This window comes from Filicampus tigris, chromosome 8 (assembly GCF_054856515.1).
Source record: "Filicampus tigris isolate MCC_2025a chromosome 8, RoL_Ftig_1.0, whole genome shotgun sequence".
Classification (NCBI taxonomy): Eukaryota; Metazoa; Chordata; class Actinopteri; order Syngnathiformes; family Syngnathidae; genus Filicampus; species Filicampus tigris.
Genome location: NC_141224.1, coordinates 3,156,343 through 3,171,518, shown reverse-complemented (window position 1 = coordinate 3,171,518; position 15,176 = coordinate 3,156,343). Strand labels below are relative to the sequence as shown.

Here is a 15,176-nt window from a genome sequence, read left to right as displayed (position 1 = left end):
GTGGGGTTTAACTAAATGCAAGCATGTAGAAATGAATTTTAATATTTTAAACATTTGTTTTAATTTCTGTTGTTTTTTTTGTTTTTTTTAGTCACCCCAAAAAAGAACATGTTGTAAGCGTAAGGCTTCGGATGGAGTGATTGGTCAGTTAAGAATTTCTCCTGGCACAGCGGTTGGGAATCAGTTCTGTAGAGCGACTTCTAATAAATGAGGACGAGAATTAAAACCACACAGTGCAAAGGGTCTTTTCAGAGAGTGAATTGCTGCCGGACAAAAGGAGTGTGAGTAATTGAGGCACTTGAGTCATAGACGCACGCGCCCCGTGCTGAGCCACTCTTCTCTTGTTCTTGCCGATAAATGGAGAGCGTCATTGCAAACGTGGGAATTGGCTTTTCATTATGGCTGTACCAGTAAAAGATAAAAGCGCACGGAAATTGCAGCTCTTCACTTTTGCATTTTCAAACCGTCTGAAACTTTGGGAAGGAATACGCATTGAAAGTCCTCCTCATTTGCAGGCTGATGATGATGTAACCAATTGTTCCTGTTCAATGCAGTGTACTTGCCTGTGTAGATTAGACAGTGCTCTTGTGGTATCGGTGAGTACTCAAGAGTGAATACTCGTACTGGTATCGGTCTAAAAAAAAAAAAAAAAAGTGGTATGAAACAACTCCACTCAGTCCGTCTGCTTGCCGCTAGCACGGCCAAGTAACATTTGGCCAAACGGGAACCGTGCCCTTGTTGTGGTCCCACCACGGCGGCCGCCTCCGCATGGTGGCCGTTTGTGGTGTGTGCAAATAATGATCACGACCGCTGTGTGAGTCCCCGTCATCCTTCCACTTTGATCGCGTAGGCCTAAAAGTGATTCAAAATCGAGTTCAACTTTTCGCCTAAACGTTGTTACGGCGTTTCCTTCACCTAACAAAAGTGCACAACACAGTAACTGCATTCACAATCTTTCACTCACTCCCTAATCACCACAAAGGGATTTTTAGTGGACATTTTTTGGGGGAACTATCCCAAGTCCACAAATTGAAGTAGCCGCTCAACCCGACTGAGAATTTTGTTGTCACGTGATGCCATCTAAGATGTCTGAAACACAAGCCAAGTGGCGACATGAAAATCCACACGTCAGCAAGATTTGCTCATCATTTGGTTGAGGAAGTCCCTCAAAAAAATTGTACACAGTTTAGCACGTCAACAAAATGGTAGCCTGTAGCAGTCCGTTCGTGTTGCTTGCTGATACTTTCACACTTCACAATCAGGAGAAACTTGGAAAATGAAATGAAGGCAAATAAGACTGCAAAGTGCTTTTTATGTTTAATTGTGTTGCGCATATTGAAAATACAATTACAATTCCAAATGACAAAGACGATAGCGATGATACGGTATGCTAGATTCAGTTTCTACTTGCTTGTGCCGATTGGACGTTGCCGACTCGGGTCGAAAGAACCTCAGGAGGCCTTCGCTCCCGTTTTGCTTCGATGCTCAAATCCCTGAGCGAGCTAATACAAGAAAAACTTCGGCTATAGAAATGTCAACATTTCAGTCAGTGCAGTGTGTGTGCTTGTGCTTGAAGGCAGGATGGAGATGATGGAAAAACGGCTGAATCAGAAAGAGAGGGGGAAAAACACCCTGTACAAAGTATTTACACGAACAATTGACGCATGTCAGACGTTGCAGTGCGTTGAAAACGAGAGCCAGCAAAGTGACACATTTCAGTGCTTTGCGTGCAAACTCGCAAAATGTTTGCCGCCGTCGTTGCGCGTAGGCCTTCGTGACTTCATCCAACGTTGTTTCCTTCCTGCGAAACTGGATCTTCCTGTCATGGATGAGTTCCAACATGTTTTTTTTTTTTTTTTTTTTTTTTTTTTGTCCTGGAAAGTTGCGTGTATGGCGAACTAAGGCTCGCTTAGTGGAGACGATCGCTCCTCGCGCTTTTCTGCCTGAGACGCGGAGTTCAGAACCATCTCTTGTTGTTTCTCTTTTGCTTTCTCGGGCTCCTTCATCCTGAAACGGCAAAAGCAAGACTCATTCCCTTCTTCGCGTCAGAGGAGTTTGAAAATGTGGCCAGAAGAGGTCCCTCTTTGACAAGGAATACGAGAAGTTGTGTATGCGACGGACGCTTATGAGAATGATTGCATGGAGAAGAAAATGAGATGTTTTAGTTATTAGTGGACAAATGACTCCAGTAAGAAACTAGGACAGAGAAGAGGTTACAATATTTGCACATCAAACTGTCATGTAAAATAAAAATATAGAATTTAAGTTTAATGAGGGAAAAAAATGTCATAGTTAACAAATATTTCCTGAGAACAATTTTTTTTTTTTTTCATGAGCTACGTCAGGAATGCCGCCAAACAATTGTAAACACAAATGAATTCCCAAAGGAACTGATATAAAAATCCCAAAAGCTTGTGGTTTATAAACTTTTGTTCGATAGTGTTAAAATAAAAAAAAAATCATATTGTATGGCCCTCAGAGGACTGTATAAAAATTTGAGGTTCCCTGATTGAACTTGATCGGCAAAATCATCCTAAATTTCGAAACATGTCATTCATACATTTAAAATAAATCATTCTATTCAAATAAACCAGACACAAAAAGCCATTTTACTAGCGAGTGAGTGACTTTTCATAATTGGAGTAGACAACTTGATTTCTTCAAAACGGGACGGACGAAAGTCCTCCTTAACTGAAAGCATTTCAGAAAATAAAGCGCCGCACATTTACGGGAGCTGATGTTAAAAAAACAAAACAAAACACAGGTGTGTGAAACGTGTTATTCCGAGTACGGCTAAGTTGGGTACATTGCGTCGTTTGTTTGCTAGCAAGTTAGCCCTTAAGACCCCATTCTGCTGTCAATCGCTTTCCAGCTACCGTCGTTGGATTTGAAGTGGATTCCTCAGGCGGCAGGGAAGAATAGGCCGACAGCACTAAAAGTTGCCGCCCGCGATTTGGCCAAAACTCCGCTCGTCTGCTAGCACCACCTGAACGAACACTTGACAGATTGATTCCCTCTAGGTTTGTCCCGTCACTACTGGAGGGATTAGCCAAAGAAGACGAGTCAAAGTTAATGGGTGGGGAAAGCGAAAAGAAGTTGGAAGAAGGTTTTGAGTTGAAAGGAAATCATTTTGGCTGCTTTAGTCAACCTTTGCATCGGAGCTGGCCGGTTATTGGTAAGGACGTCCCAGCTAGAGGTCGAGCTGTCACCGGATCACAAGAAGACACAAGCACAGAAAACAAAACGTGGTGAAAAAAAAAATCACGGACTTGATCAAAGAACAACGTATCATTAGTCACAATTGATTGGATTAGATTGGATTTTGTCATGTAGGGAGATCAAGTTATCTGAAGGACAGTCGTCGTTCGTGACGACTGTCCGTACATTTACAGTCGGGGAGGTCCGTGAACATCGGGACGTGGACACCATTGTCATCTTTTTGGCTGTAAACAGCATCACAATGGATTCCAAGTGAAACCAACCAGATGGGCTTTAACGGCAGACTATCCGGCTTCCATTGCCAGACATGGACGCCCTTCAAAAGTCTGCACTTAATGCGCATCTTGTCCATTTTGAATCCATTGCGGTGATGTTTAGAGCCCAAAAGGTGAGAAGTGTGTCCATGTCCCAATATTTCTGCACCTGATTGTATGAGTGATGAGTGAGTCATGTTGTTGTACTTGAAGTCGTATTAATACCAGCAAGGACACTTTGGGAACTGCGGTGACAACCGAGGAAAAGTGCAATCGTGCAATTTTGATTCCAACCTCCTCAAGCTCGCCGCTTCTTTTTTATTCAAAGCGGTAATTAGGCGAGCCGGTCGTACGTATTGGGCACGTTATTGCGGCAGAGTAAAGAGGATCAGATTATCTCCGGCGCTAATCTCAGGCTCACTTTCTCTTGTTTTTCACTTTCATGCTGAGATCACACCAAGCCGATTACAGACTGACTGAATTTATTGATTAGGGCTGCTCGATTAAGCTATTTTGAACCGTCACCGAATTTTCTGGATAAAACGATGTTAAAAACGTTCAAATCGGCACGTTCGATCTTATTTCTGGTGTATTTGAGCCACCGTAGTTTCCCCTGCACTTCCGCTTCCTCCCACGAGCGCGCAGTCCGAAACAACGACAACATCCATGGCTACCGGCGATTCTGTTGTTTGCTCGGGCAAGTGAGCGTTTAGCTAATAAATCGGGCAAAAATAGATCTGTAGTGTAGTGTGTGCCCCGCATGTAGAATACATCCCGTGAGCAAGTAACTCGATGTCTGTCACTAGTCACTAGATGGTTGGCAAAATGACATCCAAAAGACATTCAAAATACTTCATTTTTCATTCTTTTTTATTTTACAAAAAATCGTAATCGTAAAATCGTGTTTGAGAGAAAATCATCGGGATCTTCTTATTAGGCAAAAGCGAACAGCCCTAGGCCCAACCAACGCAAAAAATGTCACCGCCTCCGTTTCCATTTGCTGGCTTGTATAGTGCATTTTGCTCTCATTTCTTCTGGCGCTTACACGCAGGTGTAAACGTCAATGTCGGCGAAAGGCAGACTATCCGAGCGCTGAAAGTAGCTTAGCCGAATGGAATGCGGCCGTCATCAGTGTGAGAGATTTCTCGTGCTGCAGCTTGGACAGGTCAAACGTCTGTTGACCATTTTGCAGCCACCGAATAAACACAATGACTAAATAACATGTGCAGAAATAACCAATAGGCAATAAATCACGCCGATATTGTTGATTTGGCTGGTGCCTCACTTTCGTTGACCGCATAAGGGCGGGTCCGACAAAACAGTCTTCGGAATTTGGACTGACGGTTAATCCGAAATTTCATCCTTGTCAGCGGGTGGTTGGGATCTAATTGTCACCATTGTACAATATTTGCAGTTCCCCAAGTACCGTGGTGCCTTGAGATCCAAGTTTCAGAAGTAAGAGCACTCAAATGTTGTACTTTACAAAAACCTACTGTTGACGACATTAAAGCGGAAGTAAACCACTACATTTTCTTGGCAAGGATATGTTCCATGCAGGCCCACTCGTTAAAACGCGGCATTCTGATTAATATTGCGTTTGTGGAATATGAGTTAAGCAGCCACCCATTTCTGCCCATCTCAGGGGGCGGCCATTTTGTCGCTTGCTTTCAAGTGAAAAAGTAAGAGTAAATCACAGTTACTCAGTGGTCAGGTAACAACCAATCGTGGCTGAGCTTCAGAAAACAGGTGAGCCATGATTGGTCGTTACCTGAACCCTGAGCAACTTCGATGTCATTTTCATTCGACAGAAAGAGACAAAATGTGCCGCACCCGGAGATGGCTAAAAACGGGTGGATTTTGCTGCTTATGTTCATGTTCCACAAACGTGATATTAAGCAGAATGCTGTGCTTGGACTAGGGAAGGCGCATAGAACATATTGCAAATAATTTTGGGGGGTTGACTACAAGAATTCAAAAGAATGTCACTGTTTTTGCCGCCCTGCAGCAATTGTATTGTCTTGTGGGGGCAGTATGAGACGGACGGACAAATTACTGCGTCTCACCTCCTCTCTCAGATCATCAGTACGGCGCTGATATCAGTGTTTGTCCGCAGAGGATCACAAATTTATGACAGTGATTACTGTTGTATCAGTTGCTTAAACGGTTGAAGCAAGAACGGCAACATGGATGCTAATTATCATTAGCATTTGGCTAGCGACCTGGAAGGCTAAGCTTTGTGATTGTTTTTAACTCAAAGTGTAATTCTTTTTGTTTAGTTTTTGAGTAAACTTCAGCTGGGAGTGGCAGCAAACAGCTTGAAGCTTCTTTTTTTTAAAGAATTTTTCTCAAGTGTTTCTAATTATGAAGTGATCTGAACTGAGTTGACAGCCACCATATCGTGCCTGTATCTCAAGTTTGTTGCCGGTCAAAGCAAATAAATCAGTTGAGCCACGGCCCGTATCTCGAAAAACTCCCAAGTGGAGCCGCTCGTATCTCAAGACAGCACTGTCCATTTTCTGATTGCACCGATTGTAGAAGAGCGCTGAAAGTCATGGCTCCGCCCAAAGGGACGGTTAACAAACAGGACCGTTAATGTCAGGGATGAGCGCCACCTGTTTGCCGCGACCGTTTCACGGTGGAGGAGAGCGAAAAATCTGCCAAGAGACGGGAGAGTTAAAACGCTCGCAGCAGAAGGACGGCAAGCCGCCATTTTCAAAGCATCTCACCGCACGGTCTTGACGATGAAGCGGACGATGACGGCCAGGCCCACGCAGCCGCACATGATGCCGATCACGATGGCGGTGACCTCACCTGCGGACAGCAAGTCGTGAAAAGCTCCGGCAGGGCAAAGCTAGCGGGGGGCGAGGCGCGCTGATGTGGGCCTCACCTGAAGAGAGCTCCTTGCCCGACTCTGCAACAGGAAAAGACGAGAAGGGACGGTTAGCTTAGCGTCGCATCTGATGAGAATGCCGCCATTGCCGATGTTTCAGGTCTTCCAGTTCACTCGCTGTCCACAATGAACACCTTACACCAACCCTTTCTCTTTTTGTCTTTGTCTACAACTCGGCCTCCCTCTTTCACTTGTCCCCCTTTTCCTCTCTGCTTTTCTCAGTTGGGAACACAATGAAGTCAGTGTTTCGCTTTCGCAAAATCCCGTTTGTGTTTTTTTTTTTTTCTCTCTCCCTAATCGGCACGCAAACAAACACAGCTCTTCTTGCCGGCTTTTCCAACCACTCTTCTCTGTTTGTCGCCCCTCAGCCTGGCATGTTCCCACATTTCTGGCCACATTGCACTTTTTGCTCCCTGTGTAGTGCTAATTGTGCACTTTGCTTTACATGGTCCCCCACGGTGCTCTTTTTTGTGGATTCCCAGCAGAGTACTGCAAAGCGATCGGAGGTGTCAAGTGACAGTTTCAGTTCTCTTGCAAACAGATCCTGCTCAATTGGCACATAACACAAGATGCAGCTTTTATTCACCTGCGCCGTTTACGCAGAACCCAGAAAGGTTATCGGGGTGCCCCAAAAGTTACGATCCACTCTCTTCTGGATTGTTTTGTTTCAAGTATCACGCTGACAAAGGTGAAGCCGTTGTCATTTGGCAGTTTAGGTTTTGCCTTTGTTTTGTGTTTAATATGTACAAGTACTTTGTGTCTGCTGAGCTTTTTTCAAAAGTGTTCCACAAATAGGGGTGGTTTAGGATTATGGTACTGAGACCTTAGGGTACAGAACAGGAAGAGTACTGATGCGTGACTTTTAGGGCTAGACTCTAGCTCTAGCCGCTAGAGCCAGCGGCTGTTCAAGAATTTCTCGATGCAGTACCACGGTTTATTTGGAACGATGGCGTATCAATAAAATGCTGCTTTTGACGTCAAAGTGTGAAAGGAACTAAAGAAGAATCTAATCCAAAATGATGAGTACAATGGCACTCCATAGAAGCAGTAGCTAATATTTGCCTGGCTTGGGCCACAGTTCCACTCCGGTCCTGCAGATGGCAGTAACGCACACTGGAAGCTTTTTTTCTGTCAGCAATGCATGTGAACAACTAGAGTGAAAGTAAGCGCCATTATCCAAATCTGAACCAACATTTCGTGAGCTCTTTCTTGCTAGTTTAGCCCCACCACCACAAAAAGTAAATTAACAAAATTAGCTTGTGCAGGTCGTGTATTTTCTCATGCTGTGGCCAGACCGTTCATATTTACACATCCTGCATCTCGACTAATTCAGGGTTCACTTTGTCATAGTCAAATCTTGTCATAGTCATGCTAAAAGCTATCCTGTTGGATTTAAATAAACCAAACTAAGACAGCTGAGACTGGCTGCGCTCTTTTATTGTTTCTACTTAATGCATAGCTGAGGTAGCCAATCGGGACTCTTAACGGCAGATCCTCAAAAACCAAGCGACCGGGACTCCCAAGATGTTGACCGGGACAACAAGTGCGTTGTGTGCAGCGAGTGGCCGCTCATGCGCTGATTTTTCACCTGCAGTGAAGGAGGCGAAGACCACCCTGTGGTTGAGCGGCTGTGTGGCGCGATAGTTGTCCTGCAGCAGCATCCGCTCGGCATCTCCTGCTTGGCTGGAGTACAGGATGGTCTCCATCTTCAGCAGCTGCAGAGGAGAGGACATATGCTGTAATCGGTGCAAACTCCTGACACACTACAGCAAAAAAAAGTGAGTGTGGTTATATATTTATGTGATTTGTATGCGTTTCTGTTTGTTGCATGTAACACCAAATGCTATGTGTGTCTAATTTTTATTCGGGCAAAAACACGTGTATACTCTACAGTGCATATTGGTAATACTTTAAATTTTTCATTTTTTACAAAAAAATAAAAAAATGTAATTGTAATGTTTTTCTTTTTGGGAAAAAAATATCACTCTATAATACTGCACTTTATTACCTTCAGTAATGACCAAATTAGAGGTAAACTGTTTGAAAGTTGTATATGGATGAGTTGTTCACCATTTGCCTAAACGCTATGCATTGTGAAGTAAGTTGAGTTCAGTTCACTGCCACCAAGCAGTGCTTGTATCTCAAATTTGTGCTTGCAAGGCAGAGCGAAAAACCATCCGAACGACTGATCATATCTCTAAAAACTCATAAATCGGGTCAATCAGCACTACTGTACTTTTTTTTTTTTTTAATAATTGAAATATAGCGGGATTGTTAAAACTCTTCGCTGTGGTGCGTCAAATTTACAGGCAAAAGAAAAAAGGCCTACAAAGCAAATTCATCTAGCTGATACCTTGTAATATCATGGTTGAGACGTTTTTCCCCCACTGCGGCCCTGATCTTGTTTGTAATGTTGTGATGCGGCCCGTGTCGAATATTAATTTTAGATTATGCAACGGGCCAATAAAAGAAAAACATTTGCTAACTGGAAATGGATGGAATTGGCCTTGCATCAGTTGCGATTGAAAAGTGCCCGGAGAGAAGTGTAGTTGCGAGCGTCTGCAGGTGTCAGCCCCACCTGAGCCTTGGAGATTTGAACCCTCTCGTGGAACACAGTCCACATAACGCTCTGGTAGCAGGGCGGCGTCGTCAGCGAGCCGTTGTAGCGATAGTAGCGTCCCAGATCCTTGGGCAACAGCGACTGCACGTCAAAGGCTGGGATCAACACTTTCTGGTCTGTTGGTGGAAAAGCAAAAAAAAAAAAAAGTGATTATAATCAAGATATTAACCACCAGCTATTCGTGAATAGCAAAAAAAACTGCCAGTAAGGGTAGGGTGAGCCCTAAAAAGTTGATTGTTCCAAACTCATAAAATTAACCTGACAAAGATTAACAAATATTACTGCTGTACTGAGAAGCCGAGAGAGCTGAGCCTCCGGTACCATATATCCGTATGTTTGTCTTGTACTGCCCCCAGGTGGCCAAGGCATGCACACCCAGAATGAGCAGGCAGCACAAGTGAAGGGGAAAGTGTGACAACAACTGCTTCGTTTGGTCTGTTTTTATCAATTTCTACATTTTCAAGTGCTGTTTTCCTTATGAAAAAGGCATTACAAAATTAGAAATTCAACTCGCATCTTAAGGCAGCTAAAGACCACATTTGACTGGGTGGACCTACTTGCGTGTCTGATGCGGCTCATGTAGTTGATGATGTTGTTGAAGGGCGCGTTGGTCTCCTCGCCTATCTGCAGAACATCAAGACACCCAATCAGAACGCGCGTCCAATTTGCCTCAAGGTGTCGAGCGTGTCTTGGTCGTTACCACGATGAGAATCCCCAGGACAGCCAGGCCGTCCCTTTGCGTCATGGCGGCGGACACGTTGGGGTAGAGCTCGGAGTTGTAGTGCACAACGTGCAGCTGCACACAGCACGCAAGAGCGCTGCGCTGGTTGGTCGTTTCTCCGTTTTCATGCCAAGGCTTGAAAACAGCCTCGATTTGTGTTCCCTTTCATTCGATTTGCGACATTTGCATGCGTGAGCACCACCTGCTCGGCGCTCACTGCGGAAGAAAGGCAAGTTGCCCGTTTTCTCTTTCACTTACCTTCCCTGTTTTTTGCTTGGAAGCACAACCAACAGTGAGATTATTATTTTTTTGTACAGTTTCTAAACTATTTTGTTCTGCCTCCCATTTACTTTTGGTGTAATTCTGCTGTCAGCCACTATATGGCAGCACACTATTTTGTCTGACACTGTAAATTTGAAAGAAGAATGCAAGTGAGAAGTATTTCTGCCCAGCCTATTTTTTGCTGAAAACTGTCATATGTCCAAGCCTTTTCAGTCCTGCTTTTTACGCCTACGGAAAGCGACGGCTGTAGCTTCTTTTTTTTAAAATGTACATCTTTGTCCCTGATTATTGATATACATTGTGAGATAAGTTTGTTGGTTTGGAGAAGAAGGGATTTTGTTTACTGCTCTTGCTGTCTCTAAATTCACATATGTTGAAAGTTGTTTGTATTACTTTAAAAGGGTCTTTAAAGCATTCAAGAAAATGAAGTGTGGTAAATGCTATAGAAACATGTCTAGGGAGCAGATGGACGGACGCCAAAATTCTAGAGGAGCTTAACTGGGGCTACAAAGATTTCTGAAGGTGATCTAGGCCCCCCTAACCCCAGTGTAATGCCATCCCTGCGAGGAAGCAGCAATTTGACATCCCAACTACTACTAGCGGTGACGCTGCAGAATCGTGTCTGGAAGCCTAAGTGAGCAGGTGGAGCATCGCTTGTAACAAAGTCAAATAAGAGAAAACGTTGGCTGCCGTCAGCGGCCGTGGCGTGTCTATTTTGCGCGTACCTCTGCCTCGGCGCTCTGGCCGTTGATGGTGTGTTCACTGCCCCCGGAGCTGGGCCCGCCGCTGCCCCAGTGGAGGTGCATCTGCGCGGCCGAGAAGAGCCACGGGAGCCCGCCCAGGCTCATCCAGTCCGGCAGCTCGATCACAGCTGGGGTCGGGGAAAATATTTCACTGCGCTTGACTTCAAGAATATCTCGAAAAATGGCTGAAAACTGCGCAATGTGTCAGTTGCTGTGCTGGGATTTAAAAAAAAAAAAAGTGCTGCCTTGGTTACCTGTGTGTCCTTGGTTACCTGTGTGTCCGTTATTGTAGAGCGTGAAGGGTCTGTTGCCGTGCTGACTGTAGCCCAGCGGGCTGAGCGGGGTCAACCCGGGGTCATATTTAGTTTGGGTGGTCACCACGTCAACGGGAGACTGAGAGGAACCGCCGCACTCGGGGAAATGTTCCGACCACTCCGACTGACCCACCATGCCTTCATCAGGGAACAGTAACCCTTCGTTATTCAGTCAGCCACACGACGTAGTTCGGCCTTTGTGGGCTGCAATTTGCAACAAAATAATATGCGCGGCGTCGAACAGGTCATGAAGGTGACGCTTCAAACAACAACAAACATCCAAGACGGGATAATTTTTCAAGCTGAATCCCACTGCTTCTTTGCTTACGTTCTTCTGCGACACTCCACAAATGAGCAACGAACGCCACGTTTTGCCATTGTTTCAAATGGACGCTTGAGACAATGCAAAATCGATTTTTATCATCCAGTCGAGTAATTCAAACACAGAGCAATCGAGTTTTAGAAACGAGGAATGAGAGTGCAAAAAGTCTCTATTCAAGTTCAAATCTGGGGAACAGCATGCGGCAATGTTCACTTGAGACAAAAGCAGCTTTGAAAGTCATTCGGCATCCCTCGTGTCCATTTTCGAGCAAAGACCCGCTTTGGAAATTCACTGATTGAGCTGATTTGAAAATATGACAATGTTTAAGGCCAAAATAAGTATCTTGCCAAAAAATATTCAAATGAGGTTTGAAAAAGAGAATGCCACACCAATTTGAAAGTTACACTGTCAGACATTTTCTGACCCTCTTCTTCCCTAACATTTGAAAAAAATTGCCGATTAATTTTCATGGAGGTGCTAAAAGGGAAATTTACGTGTGAAGAGTAAATGTGTTTTTTTTTCTGCAAAGCAGGACAGACAATAGATTTATTCTGCTGCTTTTCATTCGAATTTTGTCTTGTCGTTGCGACATCAGCTTTTTTAATATGTCAAACGAAATGTAGCAGTACATTGTTTACTTTATATTCACAATATTTCAAATGTTCTCAAAAATAATAACCGCATGTTATTTTTCATGTGAAATTCTACATTCCATTTTCTAAACACTCCAAATTTAGTTTCAAGGCTGCATCCTAAATCAATTTTGTTTTGTTTCTTTGCGAAGACGTTTTATATTGTGAATATGGAATTATAAATTATTAACCCTAATTTCTAAAAATGAAATACATTCTTGTTGACGCACTTTATTTTATTTCCTTTTCAAGACTCACTTTAATTTGGACTTTTGTGTCCAGTCCCAAATCTTTTTTGTTTTTTTGTAGTTTTTTTAAATTACTTCAACCTTGTATTTCATTGTGCTGCATCACCTTTAGTTATTTCATTTGTTGGCTAAATTATTGACTCGATTTAGGCTAGCTGAGCAATTAACATTCGATTTTGGAAGAAGGCAATATGAGACCTGCAAGAGTTTAGTTTTAATGCAAGCAGTCTTAAAATATAAAAATATTAATACAGGATCAAACGGTACATTTTAAACTACATAGTTTTGAAAACTAGCTTTCTACTCCTAGAGACAAAAAAATCATTTTTCAAATGGAAGAAAAATATGAGCCGGAGTACACACAGTGAAAGTAAGCCGGCCGAGTGTGTCCAATTGCAATTTTCAAAGAGAGGAAAGAAAGTGTGACGTGGCAAAGAATGTGAATTTCAATTGACTGTGTTTGAAAAGCTCTCTTCGGGACTCATCGGTCAAACGCGGGGGGGGGGGGGGGGCGTATGTGGGGGGGGGGGGGTTGTCCACTTTTGAAGCTATTTTTCCTAGACGCAAAGCAAGTAGCGGCATGGTGGGTGAATGGTTAGCACGCTCGTCATGGAGGTCTCTATGGCAACCGCAGGCCGAAAATTCTCACCCTGTGAGCTGGCGCACCTCTGTGAACACGCTGAATGCATCGGCAACAAAGCCACACGTGCGCGCGAACGCACGCGCGCGCACTGATTGACGTAAACGAATAAGTGATGACGAGTAGCCTCCACGTGTTGGCCATCCAACATGACTCCGCTCTTCCGGGGGGGGGGGGGCGGGGGGACATGCGATTGTTTTGTTTCGAGAGCAACTTTCCACCTCGACTAACAAGCTAGCACGAGGCCTCGTGGTGCGCGGCTGTCACTCAAGCGCACACAATAACAAACAATCAAGTAGATAGTAAAACGTGGCCCTCTTCAATCCAAGTGGTCCGCGGCGGGGAAATGTCTTGGCGTGACGACATCCAGCACGTCTGCCGTGCCAGGCCTCTGTCTCGGCCCGCAGGTTTTGGAAACGACCCTCCGGGTCATCCTGCTGCCAGCCATTTTGTTCTTCTCCCTTCAGGCGCACGTTGTGAAAATGTTCCACGGCCGGTTTTGTCACGAGCTTCGTCGTCCCCTGTGCCGTGCGCAGCCTCAACTGCTCCCCAAAAAAACATTCAAATTGCGTCTCGCAGCTTTTCTCCTCCCAACATGTTGGGAGCTGTCCGCCCGAGTGTGTTTTGATTGTTTTTGCTCGTTTTTTTCTGCTCGGTCCTTATTGTCACATTTTGGCAGCTATAACACTTTTTAAGAGACCGAGTATGAGTGCAATGCTAAATAGCATCATCGCATCTTGCACCGTTGAGGAAAATGTATTTTATTATCACCAATTATTCTCAACTCATCTTTGCTCATTGAAATGAATGGGAAAAAAATAGCACTGTGTGATATCATACTTCTTGAAAACACACATTAATGACACTTCAATATACTGTTCATGGTGACTCAGCTTCTCTCTCAGCTTCTCAGTACAGCACTATTAGTCGTCATTCTTTGCAGAGGAGAAAGAATATATGCCTTTGAGTATTCTTACATGGTCTGTCTACACGTGTTAGCCCGTGTGCCTATGTTAGCATTAAGCATGTTGGGGCAATGTGGTTGTTTGAATTACACAGTGTGTCATTTGCTTTGTTTGATGTTTGGTTTGACAGCAAACTTCATCCGGCAGTGGCAGTTAAACAACTTGACGTCTCTTTTTGGCTGAGCTGTTCACGGTCTGCCAAACTTGTTGCGAAGTGAGTTGAGCCACCTGCCGCTGCGCAGCGCTCACATCTTAAATTTTTGCTCCTAAGTCAAAGCAAAAATCAACTGGTCGATGGCTCACGGAAACAAAGCTCTGTTTACTTTCCATAACGGCAACTTGCAGGATGGCTGCCACTGCCTCAGCAGCGCTAAACTTGCAGTCGGCTTAAAGTGTTTACCTTAAAGTTCTGTATTTCCACACGCCTCCAAACCGAAAGGTATACGTCTAGCCGGTAATGTGGTATCCGTAGTCATAGTATCGGCGCACGTGAGTACTGACGTGCATTTAAAACAAGTCGTCTTGGTCCCGCCCGAGTGGAAGCTAGTTTGAATAGAAAGCGGGCGGCGCCTGGCACTGGCACTGCTATCTCCAACGCATGCGGCGCATTGGCGCGGCCCTCCCCGAATGCAAGCCGGCCGCGCGCCCCATTCATGCCCGCTGCGCCATTGTCCGCGGCATAGGCGCGCTCAGTGTGGGTCGGCAGCACAATAAGCTGTGTGTTGATTGTGCGCCGCAACAATACGCGACACAATCGCCGTTGCTTCGGCCCGGCCCGGCCCGTCTCGTCTCTCGCTCGCCCTCTCCGGCGCTGGCCTGCCTGTCCCTGTGCTCCTGGTGCCCTTGCCTCGCTTCACTTGCCGTTTTGCCCTGCACTCTTCGTCCTCGCTACCCCCTTGCAGCCCTCCATCATCTCTGTGTGAGCGCTTTGCTCACGCCAGCTTGCCCGACTGGAACTAATACGCACAGAGAGAGGCAAGGAGAGGGGAAACAGAGGGAGGAAAGGCGGGGAGAATCACACGTACACAAAAAAAGCCTTCCCAATTTGCTGAAATGTTTTGGGTAGTCGTTAGATGGAAGCCATGTATCTTATTCCATGACTTGATACAAGTTTTATGTGTGGTTTTGGCCACCGCGGCTGAGGAACCTGCAGCCGGTGGGCCCGCCGCGCAGTTCTAAAAATAAGTAAGATCTCAGAGGAGTTGCAAACAAATATTGAAAGCAACATACAAATGTAAATACTGTAATATGTAAAAAAGACAATCTAATTGTTGCAATATTATTTTTGTTCATTTACTAAATATGAGTATGTTTAGTCAGTTTGGC

General features: G+C 44.8%; 2 protein-coding genes across 5 annotated transcripts in view; one reads left to right on the top strand and one right to left on the bottom strand.

Annotated features, from left to right (window-relative positions):
* Positions 1–1,305: 1,305 nt before the first annotated feature.
* Positions 1,306–15,176, bottom strand: part of ca14 (carbonic anhydrase 14) — a 14,589-nt gene continuing 718 nt past the window's right edge. For 2 of the 4 annotated variants that reach the window (XM_086037894.1, XM_086037892.1), the window contains exons 3-13: positions 11,002–11,181; positions 10,712–10,857; positions 9,684–9,779; positions 9,541–9,607; positions 8,942–9,099; positions 7,952–8,078; positions 6,361–6,384; positions 6,200–6,284; positions 6,086–6,127; positions 3,149–3,202; positions 1,306–2,007 (exon numbers count right to left, since the gene is read on the bottom strand). In XM_086037894.1, the coding sequence (XP_085894020.1) occupies positions 1,899–2,007; positions 3,149–3,202; positions 6,086–6,127; positions 6,200–6,284; positions 6,361–6,384; positions 7,952–8,078; positions 8,942–9,099; positions 9,541–9,607; positions 9,684–9,779; positions 10,712–10,857; positions 11,002–11,181 (1,088 nt within the window). In that variant the 3' untranslated portion in view covers positions 1,306–1,898. The remainder of the gene's footprint in view (positions 2,008–3,148; positions 3,203–6,085; positions 6,128–6,199; positions 6,285–6,360; positions 6,385–7,951; positions 8,079–8,941; positions 9,100–9,540; positions 9,608–9,683; positions 9,780–10,711; positions 10,858–11,001; positions 11,182–15,176) is intronic. The other 2 variants (XM_086037891.1, XM_086037893.1) reach the window with 2 other exon arrangements.
* Positions 7,574–15,176, top strand: part of LOC147143021 (uncharacterized) — a 26,249-nt gene continuing 18,646 nt past the window's right edge. The window contains exon 1 of the mRNA XM_086037890.1: positions 7,574–8,141. Within this exon, the coding sequence (XP_085894016.1) occupies positions 8,059–8,141 (83 nt within the window). The 5' untranslated portion in view covers positions 7,574–8,058. The remainder of the gene's footprint in view (positions 8,142–15,176) is intronic.